At 30.9% G+C, this 22,016-nt stretch overlaps 1 protein-coding gene across 2 annotated transcripts in view; it reads left to right on the top strand.

The window, feature by feature from the left end:
- Positions 1-1,017: 1,017 nt before the first annotated feature.
- Positions 1,018-22,016, top strand: part of LOC138130932 (macrophage mannose receptor 1-like) — a 29,160-nt gene continuing 8,161 nt past the window's right edge. For both annotated transcript variants that reach the window (XM_069047647.1, XM_069047646.1), the window contains exons 1-2: positions 1,018-1,208; positions 19,978-20,289. In XM_069047647.1, coding sequence (XP_068903748.1) covers positions 20,226-20,289 — 64 coding nt within the window. In that variant the 5' untranslated portion in view covers positions 1,018-1,208; positions 19,978-20,225. The remainder of the gene's footprint in view (positions 1,209-19,977; positions 20,290-22,016) is intronic.

The following is a 22,016-nucleotide window of genomic DNA, read 5'->3' as shown; positions in this document are numbered from 1 at the left end:
ACTACAGTGTCGTAAATAAATATCTCATTGTTGGGAAACATCTGTTGACAACTTTTCTAGTAGTTCTTAAGCCTCTAAAGGTACCAAAAACAACCTACGTCAACTTCTTTTGTGGAACTGACCGCCCAATTTAATAATAAATCATAGCTAAATTTTGCAATTTAATATCAAATTCCATTTATTTCAAAAACTTGTGAGGTTTTCATGATTTTAATGACACCAAATTTTTCCTATATGTTTGAAAGGACTCTCAGTGAAAAAATATATATATGTATGTATATTAATGTAGCGCTTATTGAATTAAAACCTGTTTCATTAAAAATTTTGAAAATTTTACAGATTGTTCTGTAGTGATACACAACCATTCCTGAATTTTTTGAGAGTTTTAAATTGATTAGAAGTGGGTGTTTTCGCTCGGGCGGTAAAACTTGACTCACCCGGTACTTTTACTATCTGCTGAACTAATTTGATTCATACACACTGTATATTAATAAATATCAAGTTGTTTTTCGTCTTTATAAGTTAACTATTTCTTATCACAAAGCACGTGTCACTATCGACTAATCCAAAGTGACTTGACAAGTCTTCATTTGCTGCTAAGTAAAAAAAAAACGTTTTTTTCAGCTTTGTTCTACTATTCTCGATATGTGAGAAAAAAATTTCAGTAGCTAGCGACAGATAGATAACCATGAAGATATTTTTGCCCACATCACATTCCTAAAAATAATCCCGCAATAAAACGATTTACAGCGTGCATTACGGATCTCTTTATTATCTTTATTTACAAAAGTAAACCTCCGCTCATTTAAAAAATTCACAATCTTCTGTTTGGTTTCACTTTCATAGCTAAACAACTATCAAATATCACTGACCTTCCGATCCTATCGGAACGTCGATTTGGCAACACCTTAAATTTTATAAATTACACTTTTTTCGTGATCCTTTTCATATATTATGTTAATTTCCTTTTAACAATCCTAATTGTTAATTAAAATATAGCCTCGAACAGAGTCGAGAAGATATTGTTGTCAGTCACCGTCAAGTCAGGGCAACTAACGGATGTACCGCGTAGTCACGGATTTAAATTACGTTGATTCGGTGAACTGCAATAAAAAGTGTCGTTAAATGTAAGTGCAGTGAAATAACAAAAGTGGAAAGGGAACGGTCAAGTGAGCTGCGCTACAATTTTCGAGAAAAAGTTAAAATCGGTAAAAGTGGAGCAATTTTCAGTTTTGAGTGTAGATGGCATTGACTAGCGCATAACCTCTAGCACTTTTTTATATTTTGCCAAAAATGGAAAAGCGTTTTACAGTCGACCGTGCTAGTCAAGGTCATTGGCACATAATTTGTGTTACTTAAGTCGATTCTTCTGAATTTCAAATGCCGTGAATGATGAATAAAATTTGTTGAATAAGTGTCGCCAACAAAATTTCTGAGAGAGAAAACACAGAAAAATGTACTGAGTGGCGCCAAAAAGTAAACTAACAAACACATTAATTTTGGCCGGAATCACTTATCAGTGATTTGCAATTCTAATACAGAAGTGGACGTGTTTGTTCAGAACGATCTGATAAATTTCATTTTTTTTCTATCAATGCTGTTTGTGTTTAATTGTTCAGGAACACATTAATTTTTATTGGTTATCTTAATAGGTCTGCGGTTTGCGTCTAGTTAATTTTTACAGAACTTTATTAGCCTTCTAGAGATAATTATGCTAATTTAACGTTCTGAAAAATGAGGTAAGGACAACGTTTTGTGTCTTGGAAAAGTCGTAAATCTGTCTTAGTGTTGTCATAGTGAGTCACAGTTGCAGAATATCTTCTAGTTACGTAGTGAGGGTAATGTGGGAGCAGCAAGTAGCGCATCGAGTGTGCAAAGCTTTCTTTGACAGAATTGAAAAGGTTTTGTCAGTTTACACATAATTTTAGAGCAGATTAGTAACTGGCTGTACACATTTTAAAAATTGGATTGTTTTGCTGAAAAACCAAATTTCAAAATAGTAGTTTATTAACGAGTTCGCGTGTAATTTGGGCTTTTTTTGGCATTAGTGGGCCAGTTTAAAACTCGAGTGAAACGAGAGTTTTAAAGGTCCACGAGTGCCAAAAAAGCTCAAATTACACAAGAACGAGTTGAATACAACGTTTTTTCGACGAGTCCCCCAAAGGCTCCAAATCGCTGAAAATCTTTAAAATTAGCTTGACGTTTCGTTTTGACAAGTTGTCAAATTTATCAAAATCCGTTCACATAGGAGAAAATTCTCAAATTCTGACAGTGTCGAACAAAAAATATGTTTTTTGTTCAACACTGTCAGAATTTGAGAATTCGAAACGTCAAGCTAATTTTAAAGATTTTAAGCGATTTGGAGTCTTTATTGGGGTCGTTGAACAAAAAAACGTCGTATTCAACTCGTTCGTGTTTAAATTGGGCTCTTTATGACAAAAAGCCCAATTTACACACGAATTCGTTAAATAATATACTGTTATTGCTGTTTACCGTATGCACAACAAGAGGAAGAGAAGATTTATGTTTTACCTGACATTGAATGTGTCTAGAAATCGCAGAACAGCTCATAGGGAAGACTTCTTTTATTTAAATTACAATGATTAAGAGCCAAAACCTTTTGTTACTTTATGTTCTAGAAAAATTATAACAAAGAAAAAATCTTCTGAAGAATATTTTTTATTATGAGACTGACATGCTCAATTAGTAACAACACCAAAATTTTGTTTATAATTTTTGGCGGAAAATACAAAATACAAAAATATCTTCCATTTTGAAGAAAGTGATTTGATTTAATAAAGACAAATGGAAAAAAATGAAAAAATTGTTAAATTACTTACTGGTTGTCAAAAAACTTTTGATTGCAGAAATGAATTATAAAATGGAACAGTCCCAAAAATGAAACATTCTTTATTTATGAAAGAATTAAGATTGATAGATGTTTATAAAAGCAGTGTAAGTTTATCTAAATAAAAATTTTGTGTACGAAATCGTTAAGGGATTTTATATTTTTTGTTTTTGACAGAAAAGTGTTATTTCTTTATTTATGAAACCGCTTTATAATAGTGTAAAATATTCACAACTTTTTTTATGGCGACGCTTTTTTTCCTAAAGTTATAAATAATTTTTATTTAACCATATTTTCTCATCCTACGTTCTGTAATGATAAACAATAAATTGCAGCGCCTGTATTACGTGTCTTCTGAAAAATCTATTTCATTACCTGCACAGTTTACTAATAATCCCTCAGAAATGTGTGCAAAATTAAAATTGTTTATTTTCTGCGTTAGATCAAGAAATGATAGTAGTATGTATTAGAATTTCCAGTTTCATTTATTTATTCTTCACAAACAGGAGTTATAACATCAGTAGTTTTCTTATATTTCTTTTGTTTATTGTGTTTTTAACCTGTTTCTCCAAAAATAAATGCATAGTAATACTGCCCTTGTTTTAAATAAGTACAGTCTTAATGATTACCGATTTCTATAAATACAGTAGCCTGCTTACTTAGCCACTGTATTGATTTGTTCCTATTTCTCTTCGATAAACCATCATAATTTCCACGACATACCAGGAAGAGTACCATTATTTACTTGGTCAGTTATAGCTACTAGTAAATATAATGAAAACAAAAATGCGAAAAGTAATTATCTTTAATTACCATCATAATCACAACAATATAAATTTTATTAACATAAGATAGTAAAGAAAAGAGTCTTTGTTGAAGTCACGATTTTTCACATTCCTTGTCGACGATCGACAGTTTTTAACCGATTTCTGTGTCACCAGACGTTTAACAATAACAAGACGAGATTCTAATTGTCATTCTTCGTAGAAATTGCATACAGCGAATGTCAATTACACGATTTACACATTGATCACCGGAATTCTTGCATGTAAACATAACAAGACGTCTGTTACATTTTTTACGAAGGCGTGTCACTCCAGTGATCAGACTTGCAACTTCCTCCATCGAAAGAATTGTAATGACTGTCACGCCTAATTAAATCAACAGTGCTTGAGGACTGTTGGTGAACGAGTTTTTACACTTTTTTCAACTCTGACTTTCAATCACAGTTTCGAATTGCAAAATTTATTACAGGATATAAAAGCTTTCTGATTAAAAGAAAAAAAAATTAGGGAATTCCTTTTTTGTTTGTTATTCATTCAGCATTTTTTAACCAGAAATCTAGAAAGCATGCAGATCCACATACTTGATTATCATTTCGTAAAAAAAATACAATTTTTCCATGCCATTGAGTATTTAGTTCTGAAGATGAGTGCGATTCTTGATTAGTTAGTCTAAAGTTAAAATTTAGTTGTTTCATGAGAGAAGAATCTTTTTGATAGTATTTTATAGAATCTACTTTTTACTAAATTAAGCAGTGAAAAGTTTAATTTGTGAACGTATTAGTTGTAAATTAATTGCTTCGAACTGGCCAAAACACTTTTATTATGATTATGCACAATAAGTAAAGCAGTGGGCGGCTTTCAAACGGATCAAAAAGAATTTATGGTTAATTTGCCATACATTAATGTGTTGCTCCAAAAAACATAATGGACAATGTACAAACATACATTTACTGTATTGTATTGCCACATTTATTGGGCCATATGTGCTTACCACATGCTCGTAGAACGCTGGTGAGCTCTTTAAGATTTTATAAGCTTTTGATAAATTTATCATATTTTGGCTCGTAAAGAGCTTTATTTGATGATATAATTATTATCCCACAAAACCTTAAAAAGGTTATTCAATATTATTAGAAGAATACGTTTCTCTGAACATTGAAAATCAGTTATTTTGTGTAACATGATAAAAATTATTTCAATTAATATTGAAAAAATACGTGAAAAAAATGGAAAAAAATATTAGTTATCTGTATGATAAAAAAATGACACTGTACTGCAAAGTAATATTTTTATTCTCTCAAAATTGGAGCGTCAGAGTAAGCACACTTGCCGTTACCAAGGTTGCGTTTTATAAGCGGAATAATATATTCTTTCAAAAATTCATCAAAGCTTGGCACAACCCGCGGAAAGAAATAAAACATTTTTCCCTTGTCCAAAATATAAAACAACTGTTATTCTCCGATTGAGTTAATTTTTAGAGGAAAATATTTGTTCACGTTTCGTCAATTGGTCGGAAAACATTTAATCTAACCTGTAGGAGACGAGTTTCGTAGATTGACTTATACGTGATATTCCTAGTACGAATGTAGAAAAATCATTAAATAATACCTTCATTACACATGTGCTAACTGGGTGGGTAATGATATTTATTAATTATTATTATGTACGGCTGTACGAAATGTCTGCATTTACTGAATTTACAATTCATCGCGTAGATTATAAATTTGTTATGACACAGTGCAACAGTAATAGATCATAATTATTGTGAAATGTCATAATTAGTAAGTATACTTTTTTTTTAAACGAAGTTTTAATTAGGTGAATTCTTATACGGAAAATGATGACATTTGTGCATCCTCGAAGAAGTACCATATTCTACTCGCGTATGATGGTAATACTCCACTGGGATAACTACAGTATTCGTCTACTGCTTGTGGTGCTAGCTTGATCGTTGTGGGTAATAGCCATCAGTAAACGTTTGTTGATTATGAAATAAATTTGAAAATAAAACCGGTAATTGGTGATGATAAGAAGTCATAGACAAAAAAAAAAATCTTATAAAAGTTTTTTCGTTTGCGAGATACAAATGATTGAAAATTTGGACAAAATTGCTAGTACGCTGCTGAGGTGATTACCTGATTATCTTGGTAGTTTAGCAACAATAATAATCAAAGGTGCCCGTCAGTCACAAACATAACCTTACTCCTCTCGATCATTTCCATAGAAACATTTACAAAGCAGCGTGCTTGCACCTACGACTTTATTGTGGAATTGATGTAACAATGGTTACTAATGAAATGAACAAATTCAGACAAATTTTCCCTATTCATAGGCGTTGAAAATACAAGGATATAGGGTAATTTCCATCCTTTTGATTTCAGCTCCGAAAGTCATTTACGGAGAATTATTTTGTGTCAAGGATACTCCACATTTTTTTTCCAAACTTATTTCAGAATCACCCTGTATGTACTATTATCGTGAGTAATATGTTTATAATAATCACAGCACTGATAATTTTTACTCTATTAGTTATTCATTTTTAAGAAATAGCTTAATAATGTTTATTTATGCTGCTTTTTGTGCAGCAAAATTTTAAATATCATGCAATCAAAACCATTGTCCTCTTTATTGAACATTTTGTGGTTTGATAAACCTTTTTCATTTTCTTGTGGGGAAACACAAACGTTAAACTTTTCATGTATTCTGTTTTGCACTCGTCAAAACTAAAAATGTCACAGTTTTACATATTACTACAACAGTAAGTACAATCGATTACGACTTTTTTTAAATTGAAAATACATTCTCTTGATTTGATTTTAATTTAATGCGGAACCTTAATCAAACCTGTTTAATTCTTCTAACATAAATAATAATATTTTATGTCTACAAGTTTTTACCCAAATAAAGATAAGAAAACAGAAAAAAAAAGAGTTTCTGGATTAAAGGCAAAATTTTGACCTACAATTACAAACTGCCCCTTTACTATATCTAGAAAAACAACATTCTTGGCCTCCAGCTGATAATGTCATTTTTCATAAGTTATCGATTGTGATTACGAGCATGGAATTTCACAGTAAAAACTTCATTTGCATAACAACAACGTTGATATTTACGCTCTAACATAAGAAAATTATTTGGATATTTTCTATTTTTCAAAAAAAAAGTTGTCTCCTGCTGTGGATTTTTATTGTGGTTTTAGATCAAATGACAATACAAAATGTGACCTAATCGCAATAAACGCAATGAAACACAATTGCACAATCTTGTTACATCATCCTCTATAAAACTGTCAAATTCGATTAAACATGTTGTGACAGGCTACTAAAAGTATACGTTATAAAAATGAAAATCGAAGGTAGTTTTATTATCCTATTGTCTAACAATATTTATAGCGTTTGTCGTAGCCATGGCAATTAATATTGTCCTAGTAGAATAAAATATCGTCATAGTGTTTTATCGGTACACTGCATGTGGTCCCATCGACGTGCATAATAATTTATTGCGTATTAAACAAATATTTTAAATGTACAGTGTGTTTCACGAAAATGCATCAGATGCACTACACTACCGATGGAGCCTGAGCTATCTCAACTTTTCTAAGTTTAGAGTTGTGGGGAATAGCGCTCTGAAAAATATTGGTTCGCCCTGTATAATCACATTTTTTCTCATAAATAATCGTGACTAACTATACTCGTTGTGTGTAACAGCAGGTGCGCTAATTATCATAATGCTGAATTGTCCATTTATATTCAATTATTTCTATTGCTGTGACAGCTTATTATTTGCTAATCCGTTGATCTTATCCTAGAACACGTAAACTGACAGAAAAATTATCACGGTCGTACTGACCTGTTTAAAATAAATAATTATTTATTGTCGGAATTTCGCTATTTAAATATAGATGTACTTAATACGGCCCTGAACTAAATCAACCGTGTCTGGACAGTGTAAAGCCACAATCAGAATTGTTCCACATTTGAATGAAATTGAAAACTAAATCCTCTCGGAATTTCTGGTTTGACGATTGTAAAATTGCTTTTATGAAGTGTATCGGTGCATTATTTTATCAATGGAATGAATGCTGAAAACTCATCCGTGAAATGAATACTGTCATTGAACCATTGAACGTGATTGTAGAGGATGCGGAGGAATATATATTTTAATTAAATCTGATTTCATTTAAATTCAATGGAAGATGGTATTGTCTCGAGCACACAACCACAAAATTTATAATAATTTATAGAACGAAATTAATAAATCTTTTTTAATACATATGTACCATGATTTGTATCTTTTAATTCGATGCTTCTAATAAATGATAAGTTTTATTACTGATTCAAAAAAAGTTATAAGATTTAAAAAAAACTGTACACTGCGCTCAATAATGTCAGGGCTTAGGTAGGTATTTGTTCCGTTTCAGCATTAATTCTCTGCCGCAAATCTTCTAAATTGTTTGGTCTATTAAAATAAACCTTCGATTTTAACTAAATCCACCGAAAAAAAAAATGTTTAAAAATTAAATTAGATGTTTGAAATAAAAATTGCCATTTACTCAAAAAAATTGTTATGTAAGGTACCACTTTTTTCACTCATCGTTTAGGTAGATATTAGCGACGCATCCCCAACGATAAATATGCCAGTTTTTATATATTCTTTATATGTATATTTTTAGATCCCAAATTTGACGAATAACAAATCATTGAAAAAGGACATGTGACATACGAATTACATTCTCAAGCAAAATTAACCTGTGAAGTTTAATTGTCGTTCAATAAACAATATGACATAATTGGTGCGATTCTGTTTTAAAATTTACCAATATTGCTACATAAAAAGGTTAATAATTAACACTCCGTTCTAAAAATTTAAACAGAAGAATTAGACAAAGCATGGTTTTAAGAGCGAAAAACTTTCCTATGAAGGCATTTGTCGAGTTGATAACATGATTCTCTAATAATAGACCTAAAAGGACCTTGTCACAAATGATCGAGATTCCTTTAATATGAATTATTTTTGTTTAATGTTATGCATATACTTATTGTAATTGTTTCTGTTTTAGTACAAAAAACGTTAACTTTCATTTTTATTTCTTAAGTTAAAATTTATGTAGCAAAAAGCAAAAAGAATAAAGAATCACTAGGACAGAAAAATGGTCATTACAGCCTTACTGAAACCCTATTAATATTCATTCTTTTCAACTCAATTGCAATTGAAGTAGTTCTACCTTGCCTTCAAATAAATTCTCAATTAGGGTAGGTTGTGATTTATATCGGGTAGCCTCAAAGTTGGTGTTGAAGAGGCGATTGTGAACGCACCATGGATTACGGATCACAGATCAGCTGGTTAAATCTAACTTCCCTTTTTGCGTTGTTTGTGTTTTTATTCTGCAGACTGACGAGTGGTGTGTTCACAATCGATTCTTCAACGCCAGCTTTGAGGAGAACTTTAATTGAATACCCGATATCTTGTCTATTAATGGTTGGTAGACTAGACTAGCTATTGGCGAACAATAGGAAAACTCATTTGACAGCATGAAGCGCCGAATTAGTTTGTGCATTCAAATTGAAGGACAACATTTTGAACATTTGCTCTAAGAATAAATATGTATTTTGTTTTGAATTTTGCGTTTCTTTCACATTTTTATGTCACGATCAGAATAAATAACTGTACTGACGTACTATACTATCAAATGTTACTGCTGTGCTGTTCTTAGAAATTGCATGTTGCCAACTTCATAATAAAATCACAGCCTACCCTAATTGATAATTTGTCTGAAGACGGGGTAGTACATAGTAGTATTTAAAATTATTATTTTTCATTTATCCATTTGCATTTGATTAAAGGTAAAGTATGACATTCAAATGAAGATTATAAAGCTTGATATTGTGTATCGATAGAAAATAATCGAAAGTAAAAAAACAAGACCTAATTTTTTTATCGAATATATTTTTCAATTTTAGGAAAACTTTTTGCTTTGACAATTTTACGAGTTGAATTTGGGCACTTTTATTCTGGTTAGGTTTAACCTTTGAATAAAAATGCCCAAATATCGACGAGTAAAATTGTTTAAAATGAAAATTGGGAAATTTATCAGATATAAAAAATTAGGTCGTGTTATTTTTGGCAAGATTAATTCCAGAAGACAAACTTTAATGTTAATTATTTATTTATAATACATACTTACAGTTATTAAAAACACAATTATTAAAAACAATTTGAGAATCTGACAGAAGTAGCATGCAATTTTAATCAGTTTTGACAGATGACAGAGTAGCAGGATGTTTTAATCGCGATAAACATTTTTGATTGGAAAAAAGTAAGCGCTCTGATTGGCTGAACACGCACGTTTGATGTACGTGGGGAATTAATCATTATTATTTAATATTAATAAAATGATTTATAAAATATTTCAAATTTTGTTCCATTTTCAAATTTAAAATAACTCAAGTTCAACATATCAAATTTTATAGAACGCCTGACATTTGTTTTTGATAATATTTGAAATCTTAATTTCAAGCCGTTGAATTTTAAATATCTTTACGACGTAATGTCTGTGGACGTAATTTTAAGTTTTCTTCAATTACAAAATAAAAACAAATTATTTGTATTATACAACCAATTTTGGCGCCGATCTAAAATTTAATATTTATTATTATTTAGTGCAAATTGAAAATTATTTTGATTATTTTTTCATGTTTATAACTTCCAATAGTTCATCAGCAACAAGTTTTCGAAAATCTGTCGAATTATTTTCAATTTATTCTCACTCTCTTGTGATATTATTACAGAAAATACCAATAATTTATGGTAATATAATATCTACCACATGATAAATATTTACCAATATTTATAAATTTGAGTTATCGAATACTACGCACAAGTTTTTTACTTCGCAAAATTTTTGAAACCTGTAATTATATACTTTTTGATATTTTTTATCCTTGACCAGGCATTAAAATGAATCTTCATAAATTTCGATTTTATGGACTAGTACGGCTTCTTCGAGAGTTAATGGTTATAAACAGTTCAAAAGCTGTTTATTAGCAGTGATAATAAATATAATAAAATTAATTTGCGATTTCAAGGTGACAGTAAGATGAAAAAATGTGAGCCTCGCAGTATCGCAGAAGACATACATTTTATATTTTGCCATTAATTCTCACAGCAATATCGTAAAGAAGATTTTTTTAAGACGAAAAAAATTAACTGAGCACACACTTCTATGTAAATAAAATTATTGTAGTATTTGTCTTGGAACTGGTAAGGTTTAATATGGCGCCGCCAACGAAAAACTTGTCCATTGTTACATCAAAATAAACAACCACAAAAAATACAAATTAGCATATTTATTAACGAATTCATTATACGTGATAAATGTTAGTCTCATTTGGAAATATGTGCCATAAAAGGTGAAATTCTTGAAATTGCTTAGACAAATTTGCAAATTGCAAAAGTCGCGTTATTAATATTTGAACCACATCTGCAACCTAAATTTTGAGTACACACGAAACAGCTTCACCGGAAGCTTGATTCATGGTCTACTGGGTGGTCTCAAAAAAAAGTTAAAACCACAAAAATTCTAATAGATTTTTCTTCAATAATCGAAAATAAAAAATACCGAGTTACCTTGCATAACATCTCATCTGGGGATAACTCGAAAGTTATGCAACCTAGTGGAGTATTAAAAAATTGTACATTTTTGAGACTCGTCCGAATTCAAGGTCATAAATTGCATCACAGTAGGAGGTCTACCTGTTCGCACATTTACGCAACATGTGGACAATGTTTGAATAGAAAATGAACATCAATTGTACAGAACCTCCCATTCACAATTTGGTAATTCGAATCAGACATGAACTAACTGCGCTTGCAGCGATCGTGCTTCGATCCACCGATAAGTCAGCACATTTATTTCTTTTCTAATTTCAGCGGTCAATGTGTTTACAGATTTATGCAAATATGAACTAGGATGGTTCATATTAAGCGGCCTTGATTAACAATTCTATAATCGTGACGAAACTGCTAAAAAAATGTTGCATGATCGTGGGAATTTAAAATTGATCGTTCGTGTTTTGAAAATTGTAGATCAATTGGTATTGTTGGTGAGCGGTTTATGACCCGAAGCACCGTCCGCTAATTCTGTTGTAACAGACTCTAATTACGTTACAAAATTACATAAATGTTAGCGTCTGTTAATACGTACTATTTATTTAGGAAATAATAAAATCGCATTTTCGGATTTAGCGCGGTTGGAGTTTATTTATGTTTTCCTTCTTTATGTGTTTGTTTTTGTGGAGATACGAGGAAATTTCCCGAGATTGTAAATAAATCATTTTAAAAAGAGTTTAATAAAAATGAGTGTTATAGTCTTGGATCATGAGGATTGGTCGTTATTTATGGGCATCTAATTCATGAAGTGTTAAATTGTGTATCGGAGCTGTTTAAGAGTGTCGCTCTGAGCGCTCAAACAGGTTGACGTCCAGGAGAATATCATTATCATAAATTGATAAGATTAAGAATCCTTGTCAAGCGTTATGGATATTTTCTCGGTTTGCTGCTGGACTGTGGGTAATGTCTTTATCGAGTCTCACGTTTACTACTGAATAATAATCAACTGATCAGCTGTCGAGAAATTTTCAAAAATAAATTTTTGGATGCAAGAACAACACAGGAAATTACCTAATAAAAAACACGTTAACATCGTTTTGATTTATAGACTTTCAAACTGTTGTCAAAAAATAGAGTCACTTGCACCACCTAGGAAAAATAACTACATATTTCTAAATGAAATTTAATGACGTATGAAGGAAGTTTAAAAATTCGTTGTGTAGAAGCTAAAGATATTTCAAAACCTCCTTATGTGCCGTTACTTCGAAGTTAACAAAATATTTTTTTAAAACTGGAGTTTCTGCTCATTTATAGAAAATTCTTCCCAAATAAAAAGTTTGTGAATTTAGAACGAAAGAAAATTTTGAAAGTGCCATGTGGTAACACTTCGTAGTGAAGTTGATAAAGCTTTGCCACAGCAACAGCCGATGCTTCCTTGAGTGTGGTGAAACAAGAATTTCTTTGTCATTCTTAGTAACTTTGTGCGAATTTCTTGGACATGTTGCCTCTTCGAAGATGGTCCCACAGATAATTCTTGTTTTTTGGAATTTGGAAAACTGACGCCTTGATCTTCTTGATGGATGGAACTGTTTTATCTTTGACGGACTCCTTTAGTCTAGTCCCTTTGCGGTTTAGTATGCTTTCAAAGAGTTCTGGTCAAGGTTCTCGTCTTATTAAAAACCCTTTCTTTTCCTAGGTTCCCTTTCATTTTCTTCCATGCCCCGGTGTTTTAGAATCCACGCACTATATCACGATAATGGTTTTTACAAGATTGATATTCCATTTACTTGTGAAAAAAAAACTTGTTCCATTTTATATAGATAGATATTACCCTCTTTCAAATAATGGAGGAGACATGGATCACTACATTTGCGAGAGAAAAATGATTAAATCAGTGGAAACGTAACAATATTTTTTCTCCATAGAAGACAAAATAGTTTTCTCAAAAAATCATCTTGTCAATTCTCTGGTACTTCACTACTGATTAACTTGTAAGGGGTCAGTTCACTATAGAAGAATATCATTTGCATGTTCATGCCCGATTTTTTTTTGTGATCCATTTGAAGATGAAACAGTATATAGCATCAAAGCAGAAGTACGTCTTTTTGTGCTTCACCCAGTTGTGTACCTCGACTTCGTCTCGGTCTTCAATCTTTGAGCTTAACACAAAAAGACTCACTTCTACTCTTAATTATATAATCTACTATTGACACTTTTGTACTATTTCATGCTCATTTCTCCCTTGATTTGATGATAGCTTTCCAAAGCAATTTTAGTCTTTGTTAGTCACAGAAAATCTACGCGAGAGATCAAAAGGAAAAGAACAGAAAAATTTAGAGAAAGGTTTTGTTTCTTCTTTTCTCTGAAATTCTCTTTATAGCGAAAAAAAAATCATCGAAATGTGTAATGTGTTGACTAATTTTATTTAAAAATCTTAAGTAGAAAAATAATCAAATTTATTGTATTGTTTTTTTTTTACAACTTTTTACGATAATTGTTTTTATTTTCTGTTTGATCCCAATAAGTGACCTCTTCACAAGTCACGATCTCGTTCGGCCAGATCTCAATATAACCAATTAATTACAATTGCAATTTTTACAAACAACAATAACCAATTAAAAGAACCAGAACAGTCTATTTGTAGTCCAGTGCCGACAATATTTATTTACCCTATTTTACTATTTGCCAATTTGTTTACTTGCGATTTTTACTATAACCTTCCATCAATTAATCATTCTAGCCCCTCTTGTTTATTTAGTTCTGATCCTTCATATTTTACAATAATCTCAATATTAGTGTTAACAGTCTCATAAATTTTCATTAAAAATTATACGTTATCAATCATAAGATGCAGTATTATTAATTACTACAAACGCGATAATGTCATTGCTACTGTTGTTTCGAATAATTTATGTTACCACTTATCTCGGTGTCTTAAGAGGTACAAATGTAGTCTAAGTGTCCCATTGGCCCACACTTAATCCACGACTCTCTCATGTCATCAGTTCATTAATTAACATAAATCAATTAAAAATTAATCTTCAAACTTCATCACTTGTTTTTTCATTGTTAACAAACTTGTTTTTTAAATAATTTGCATAATTTCTACACTAAACATTCTATTAGTAATTTTGACATCACATCAGCCTAACCCACGTTGACAAATCGATAAATTTTATAAATAATAACAAAATGACGTTATCATTACGGCAGCGTGCTCCACCTATTCTTTGAAAAATCATCGCAACTCCAAGAAAAACAAAGATTATTCAATTCTCGACAGCGGTGTCGTGATAAATTGTATTAATTTATTTGATTAAAATGTTAGTGGGTTTTTTGGAGTCATTAATTAATGGGTCTAAGACGAGTAGTAAGTCTTTCGCGGCGTGTAATTATGTAGTTATTTTTCATGGCGAAATTAGTTATGCATACATTTTCGTATGTTAACAACATAAACAAATAGGAATATTTATGTTATGGCGGCGGACTTTGCCGACAACTATGCTAGGTAAATGCTAATTGCATTAAATCGGTTGGACGCGGTGTCCTTTATTGCCTAGTCGAATACTAAATGTTCTGATGCTAAAGTTCTTGTTAGGAACTAAACATTTTAACACCAAGGCTGCTTTTGCCTAATTATTCTAGTACTGTTACTGATTCATGAAGAGTCCCGAAAAATACAGTTATCAAAAAGCAAGGCGAAGGGCATCTGTTAATGGATTTATTTAATTCTTCCTGATTTATTCATTCATAAATTGTGAAATGACGATGTGACTCGTGAACCTTGAGCAGCACAGTCTGCATTACAGTTTTACTTGTAGAAATCGTCGATGATAATCATGCCACTTGTTATAATAGCTAATAATATAACTCAAAACCAAAGAGTCTATTTCATTTAATTTTGAAATTTAACTCCGATTAATTCCCATATACATTAAACGTGCGTGTTCAGCCAATCAGAACGCTTGCTTTCATCCAATCAAAAATGTTTATCGCGGTTAAAACGTCCTGCTACTCTGTCATCTGTCAAAAGTGATTAAAATTGCATGCTACTCCTGTCAGATTTTCAAATTGTTTTTAATAATTGTGTTTTTAATACCTGTCAGTACCTATTATAAATAAAGACGTTAAAGTTTGTATTCTGGAATTAATCTTGCCAAAAATAACCACCTAATTTTTTATATCTGATAAATTTCCCAATTTTCACTTAAACATTTTTGCTTTAGACAATTTTACGAGTTGAATTTGGGCATTTTTATTGTGGTTAGGCCCGAGAGCTTTAGCTCGAGGGTTTAACCTCTGAATAAATTAAATAAATCAAATCGTAAAATTGTCAAAGCAAAAAGTTTTCGTAAAATTGAAAAATTAATCCGATAAAAAAAGTTAGGTCTTGTTATTTTACCTTCGACAAATAAATCTCCCAAGACCAAAAACCAAATCTAGCTAAATTCAAGAATAAGTTAGACTTGACTAGACCTTAATTAAAGCAGATTCAAATTAGAAACATTAATTCGAACTGACCTAACCTAACTACACGACTTTGAGTTGCCTTGACAGTGTTACTGTGTTTTATGGTCCCAAATAAATATTTTCGAATGTCGATGCTGATAAGCATTCAGACAATTTAAAATGTGTCGTTTTATCGTCCATAAAACGAATATAAAGTAAACAATTTGCCCGCGGAAACATTGTACCACTCACTTGCATAACTATAAAAATTTTGATAAATAACTCCAGTTAATCACTTATTATTAGCCTCGAAAGGTTGGCAAAGAAAAACGCGTCATAAATCAGCGGACATTTTTGTTTTGGCTTTCACAATATTCGGATGTCGTCTGAAAATGAATTTTTCATGTTTATTTCTCTAACAAAGTTTGTTTATCCGTCGGTACGTTATAAAATTTTATAAATAAATTTTATCGGTGCCCATAAAATGCATTACACAATTAAAAGAATTGAAATTACGTAAGATCCGATTGCTTTAAAAGAAGGAAAAATATGTTTGATTGTGAGTACCCAGCTTGGAAATGTAAAAATTTACTCCACACACGAACTACTTCTTGAGGGAGAGTTTAATCATTTGATCCTTATCAATATCAAAGTGAAAAATTGATGCACAACGTACACTCGGTACACATTTTTCTAACAAATAATTTGATAATTTCTAAACAGCCGTTGTCTAACTAGTTCGCAATATGAGCCATTACGGCGCCATGATACTTCATTTATGATTTTATTTCTTCTGTTTCTAATTTCATTTAATGTGATAATTTTGTTCTTATCTTTGAAAGCTTCGTAATCACACTTTTCTCAAATTGAAAAGATTAAAAAATTAATTAAATCTAATCACTCAAAATTTGTATCTTCTAATTTCTGTCTGTTAATAAGACGGCGCGGCGTTCCGTTTTCACGTCCTTATCTCATTGAATCAACGAACCATTCATTTCATGTATTTCTATAAAATTAATTAATTAGTTTCCAGCATTTCGACATTCCCATTTCACAACACATTAGGTAATATAAAAGCTTGCCCTTGATATTTATTATCTCCACAATGAGCGACATCTACAATATCAAAGAAATATTTTAATTGGCCTGGAATTAAAAAGATGTCAAAAATATTTATAGCCATTGTGATGATCGTCATTTCTAGTGGGACAGGAATGGGGGCAACTTCTTTACGATCTCATCAACATTTAAATGTAATTTTCTGGAAACTGGTACTAGAACGAAATTAGACTGTGAGCGGCGCGAGTGATGTGGCTGCGGGTTAATCACAGTCTGACATTTTATTATAAAGTCTTTTAATCTGATTCGGACATTGTAAGTGGTTCGTTAAGGATTATTAAAATGTCGACGAATAATTTTCGTTTCGGTATTCCGCAGCTGCACTGCTTCGGAATTACTTCTCCTAGTTCTGGTCCAAATGTTTTCAATAGGATCCAAGTCAAGCTGTCCGGCGGTCACACATATTCAAAAAATGTCAGGTAACAATATGAGTGTTTACGAGCTGATAAAATAGTCAAGTAATTTTTTAACTCACATCTTGTTGGCGCGTAGTTGTTTCTTTTATTTACATTTTACAACTGCATTGTTCGGATTTATTTTCAAAATAAACTTTGATCCAGTAAAATTATTTTGGAAGCTGGTTCAGTCCATGTAAAAATAACTTTCCTGTTTTGCCAATTGTAAGGAAATACCATTGCAGTTTTTGTAAAAATTAGTGTTTGAAAAATTAAGAATTTTGGGTGATATTGCTGATTATTTAAAAAGTAGGGTACATTTTCTTCAAATAAATCTGGCGGCTCCTTTGAACTTGACCGGTCAAATGTAATATGTTTGCCACTCGTAATTCCATATCTCATCTGATTCAAAGTTTATTTTTTATTCAGTACGAAAATATACGACTCACTCATGTTTTCAATAAATTATTAATAACAGTAGAGTAATTTTTATATTATGACTAGCTGATATCTATTATTCACCATATTTCAAATTGATTATTTTAGTTTCAGTCTTCCTGCTATGTCAAGACATAATAATAAATTTATTTCACATATACGAATGTCTGTGGTAACAAATCTTCCCTGGAAAACTCCACAATTTATGAATTAATTAATATTTTCTGTAGGAACAAGAGTGTAGGATACTTGACATAATATTGCAAATATAAAACAAAAAATCTTTTAAAAGTCATATTGGGTGATGGAAAACAAATTGTGATAATCGTAAAAATGTTTTGTTAAGAAAAGTTTTATTAAAACACCACTCTTGCTACTTGCAGTAACTGAACAGGGTGGAGCACATTTCTTACATTCCCAGACATAATAAATTATTTCTTCAACATTTAAAAAAAATTATTCTATGTTGCAAAATTGTCTTTATTTGTTGTGGCGAACTTTTTAAGTAAGGTTAACTAAGTACAAATATAATGTCAATATGTCAATAAAAATGGTCGATACAATTTAACTTTAAATTAAGTTTTATGTTCCTTGCCACTAATTAAGTTAAATTTAGACTTAAATGTACTCGTGTAACAATTTGTAAATTGATAAATTCAAGGTTCTTGGTTGTATTGTGATAACAGAAAATCTAAAGTTATATTTAATAAAACATTTACGAGAATATGTAATATCGATCAAAGCAAAAGTAAATAATATTCACCAATGTTTATAATGCTCTAGATTCTTTTTCTGAAGTTTTATTTTTATTGTAGGAATTTGTATTTCATAAAGAAAAGGGTCATTGTAATTTGCAAAATTCCAGGACAATTTAAAAACAATAATTTGCCTTTTGGAATTTGTAAAAAATACATATTTATCAATTTCTCTTCATAGTCGTAGAAAAAGTATAGTATTCTACTCACGGGTAACGGCTATTCTCACTCGGATGAATGGCGTCAGGCGCCTTTGGCTCCTGATACAAAATCATCCTCATGGGCAATCGCCATCATTACCTGCTCGTTGAATAATATGCTACCATGCCAAATAAATAAGAACATTAAAATTTTATAAAAATAATTATCCCAAATAAAGAAATACATAATTTTAAAAATAACAATGACAAAAATCCACTTCAAAAGCGTTTAATTTCATAAATTCAAATAATTAGTTTAAAAAATTTGTTGGATTTTTTATATTGTTTGATTTACAATACAAGTATTAAAACATTACTCTTTACTAATGAAGTGTAGAGAATTACTTTGTAATTTTTATGTAAAACCAATCTTAAAAATTTCGAAATTTGATTTCTTAAAATAAAATAAATTTTGTACAAGTGAATAATTTTTCATTGTTTCCAACACATTGCATATTTGATAACTATCGTACAAGTCCTTTTATTTACAACAATATTTGAAAATTTTACAAATTTTACTAAACTAAATTTTAAACAAATAAAAAACTTCTTCAAGTACTGAGCTTTTGGCCACAGTTTCCAAAACACTAGCAGGATTTCCTCTTTGAATAGCAATGTGTACTTATGCTTTGCTGGAAATAGCTAGGGGACTCGGAAACACCAGATTTTTCAAGGAGCAACTTACTTATATCCTTAAAAAGCTCTTTGGCATCTGGGCTCCATGGGCCAAAGGTTTCTAAAGAAAAGGCGACAAAAGTGTGACTTTCTTTAATGCTACAGTGTTTGCTGTGTTTTAATTTTCTAGAACAAGCATCTAAATGTGTTGCAGCCAAGGCATCATATGATAAGTTAGATTTAAAAAATATTTTGAATTTTATTTTTATAAATTAAATACATACATACATATTTTCAAATAATTATCCAATTTTCTTCCAATACATTCAGTAATTTACAGTATCAATTAGATATTATTTGTTTTCAAATGAAGCATCCAGCTCTAGCATGTAATGTCTGCGTAAGCAGAATTTTAAAAATCTCATTATCTAACAAATGATATTTAATCTGGTACTAATTATCCAATTTTCTGCCGGCACCTCATGATTTGCAATTTTTATTCGGATTTTGAAATTTTATTTAACAAAAATTTAGCCCAATCCCGCAAATTTCCCGCCTGTTTACGCATTTTATTTCTGGATAATCACCCAATCTCGTCCCAATATATCGCATTGGCCCAAAATCAATTCCGTCAATGATAATTTGCGGCGCTTATGATCGGCCGACCTATAATTGATTTACAAAAATAACCCCAAAGCTCGAACAAGCAGCGTTTTGGCTTTCATGATATTAAGTAGCGCAGTTCAGTTTATACTTTACTCCCAGATAAAACCGTGCAATCGTCCGACCGCGGCTGTACACCCATACTGGCGGTTGGATTGAATTTCAAGAACAAGAAACCAACTAGTGGCGTGTGTCTCACCATAACATAAACAATTTATTTTTTTGATGTGACATAAAAGTGCCGTCGATGTCGTGTTTAGTGTAACCGTGAACCTTTATTGACTGTTTGCGATTAAACATGTACCGCAACTTTGGACAGAAGTGCTTTTAGAAAATCCGAGGAGCTTGCGATGCTGGGTTTTGGCGTCGGGGACGTCGTCGGCGTCGCCCTTCTGCTGACGGTTATCTCCTCAGGTATGTCACACTTTTCTAATTATTTTTGCGCGTCCCCGAGTTCGCCAAAAAAAACTTCAAATTCGCAACTAAATCCATTCGTTCATTTTTCAGTTTTAAATTATTTTGTATGTGACAGATTTATTGTTTCTACCTGTACTGTTTCGGTAAAGTTAATGCAGAGACATAAATTATGTCCAAATCCGCTGGCAAGTGGGTCTGTGTCAAGTGCAAGGAATTTTACTGTGTAACAACCAAGCAAGTTAAATTTTTATTATGCGTTGATTTGCAAAATTTTTATTGATCGAAATGTGCAACAGAATTTGCAATTTGCTAAAAAATAAGCAAATCGTTCTTATTGCTTTGCTTGTCAATTACCTACTTTTAGATTAATAGGAGTCAAGGTCGCATGTGGAAACATTTTCCTGTTTATTAACTGAGCCACGAACGAAACGAATTTTTTTTAAACTCCATCTTTTCCAAGTATAAAAGTTGTAATTTAATTTTAATTTGAATTTACTCCTCGCGAACTAATTTTACAATAATTTAGTCGTCCTTCTACGACTCATAATGTTTGTGATCATTTTGTGTTACGTAGATTCTGCTAAAATTTGTGTTGTTTGTTTTTTATTTAAATTAGTGAGATGAATAATTATTTATTTGTGTTGACATCTTCGCAGAACAGAAGAGATCTGTGATTCGTTTCGTTCCTTGAAAAGCTGCGTAACTCAGTTAATTAAAAAAGATGCTAAGCAAATATGTGACAATAATTTAAATTATACTCGGTGCTGCGGTACGAAGGATTTCAAATATTTTAATCTAACAGCTTCATTGAAATCCTTTCGTATTGTTAAAAAACAATAAAATTTGGCAACATTACCAAATATTTTGAGGATTTAGTTGTGTATTCTGGGGTTAGGAAGCATTTTTGTGGATCCATTTAGGAAAATAAAAATTGTGTGTTACATTACATTGCCAATAATCAACAATTTGCTAGCAAGGTTAAAATTAGTTTGGAAGCAGATAAATATTGTTTGATTTTATTAATTAAATTTAACTTGCATTTTTTCTTGTCCTATTTTTAAAGTTTACCGAATAGGATTTTTAAGTTTAATTTTAGAAGACACTCGACTGAATAGAAATTATTTTGATATGGGTCACGCTGTTTAAAAAATAAATATAAGTAATAATTTAAATTAGAACTTTTGAAGTACATATCACAAGTTGCTTCCGGAGAAGTGAAAAAAACATAATATTCGTTCTTGTAACTCCAAAATTTTAACTTAAATGCTGTGCTTTAAGCTACAAAGAAAATAATTCTTATTGAATAATTTAAATTTAATTAAATGAAATTATTTTTGAATCTGTTTTAAGTACCAGAATAACTTTTTCAAGGAAGGTATTTGACTTAATGTTGTACTACAATTTTTTAATTTTTATTTTAAAATATAAGAAAAGACTGAACTGATATGGAATATTGTAAATCATCAAGGAAGTTGTGTATAAAGAAAAATTAAACGATGGGTTTGACCTCTTAGTTTGAAAATGTAGGTACAAAATTTCGTGTAAAATTATTACAATAATAAGAAATGAATTCTTTTTATAAATGGTGATTTATGTTAGAATTAGATAACTTATTACCGCCGATTCAAAGTTTGAATAATTTTTTTATATTGTAATATCTTAAGGATTTATTAATGCAATGACATGTTTTACTTTTAAAAATATTCGAACGGAACCTTGAAAAT

Source organism: Tenebrio molitor, chromosome 5, assembly GCF_963966145.1.
Source record: "Tenebrio molitor chromosome 5, icTenMoli1.1, whole genome shotgun sequence".
NCBI lineage: Eukaryota > Metazoa > Arthropoda > Insecta > Coleoptera > Tenebrionidae > Tenebrio > Tenebrio molitor.
The sequence above is the reverse complement of the archived record's forward strand: the minus strand, read 5'-3'. Positions and strand labels throughout refer to the sequence as shown.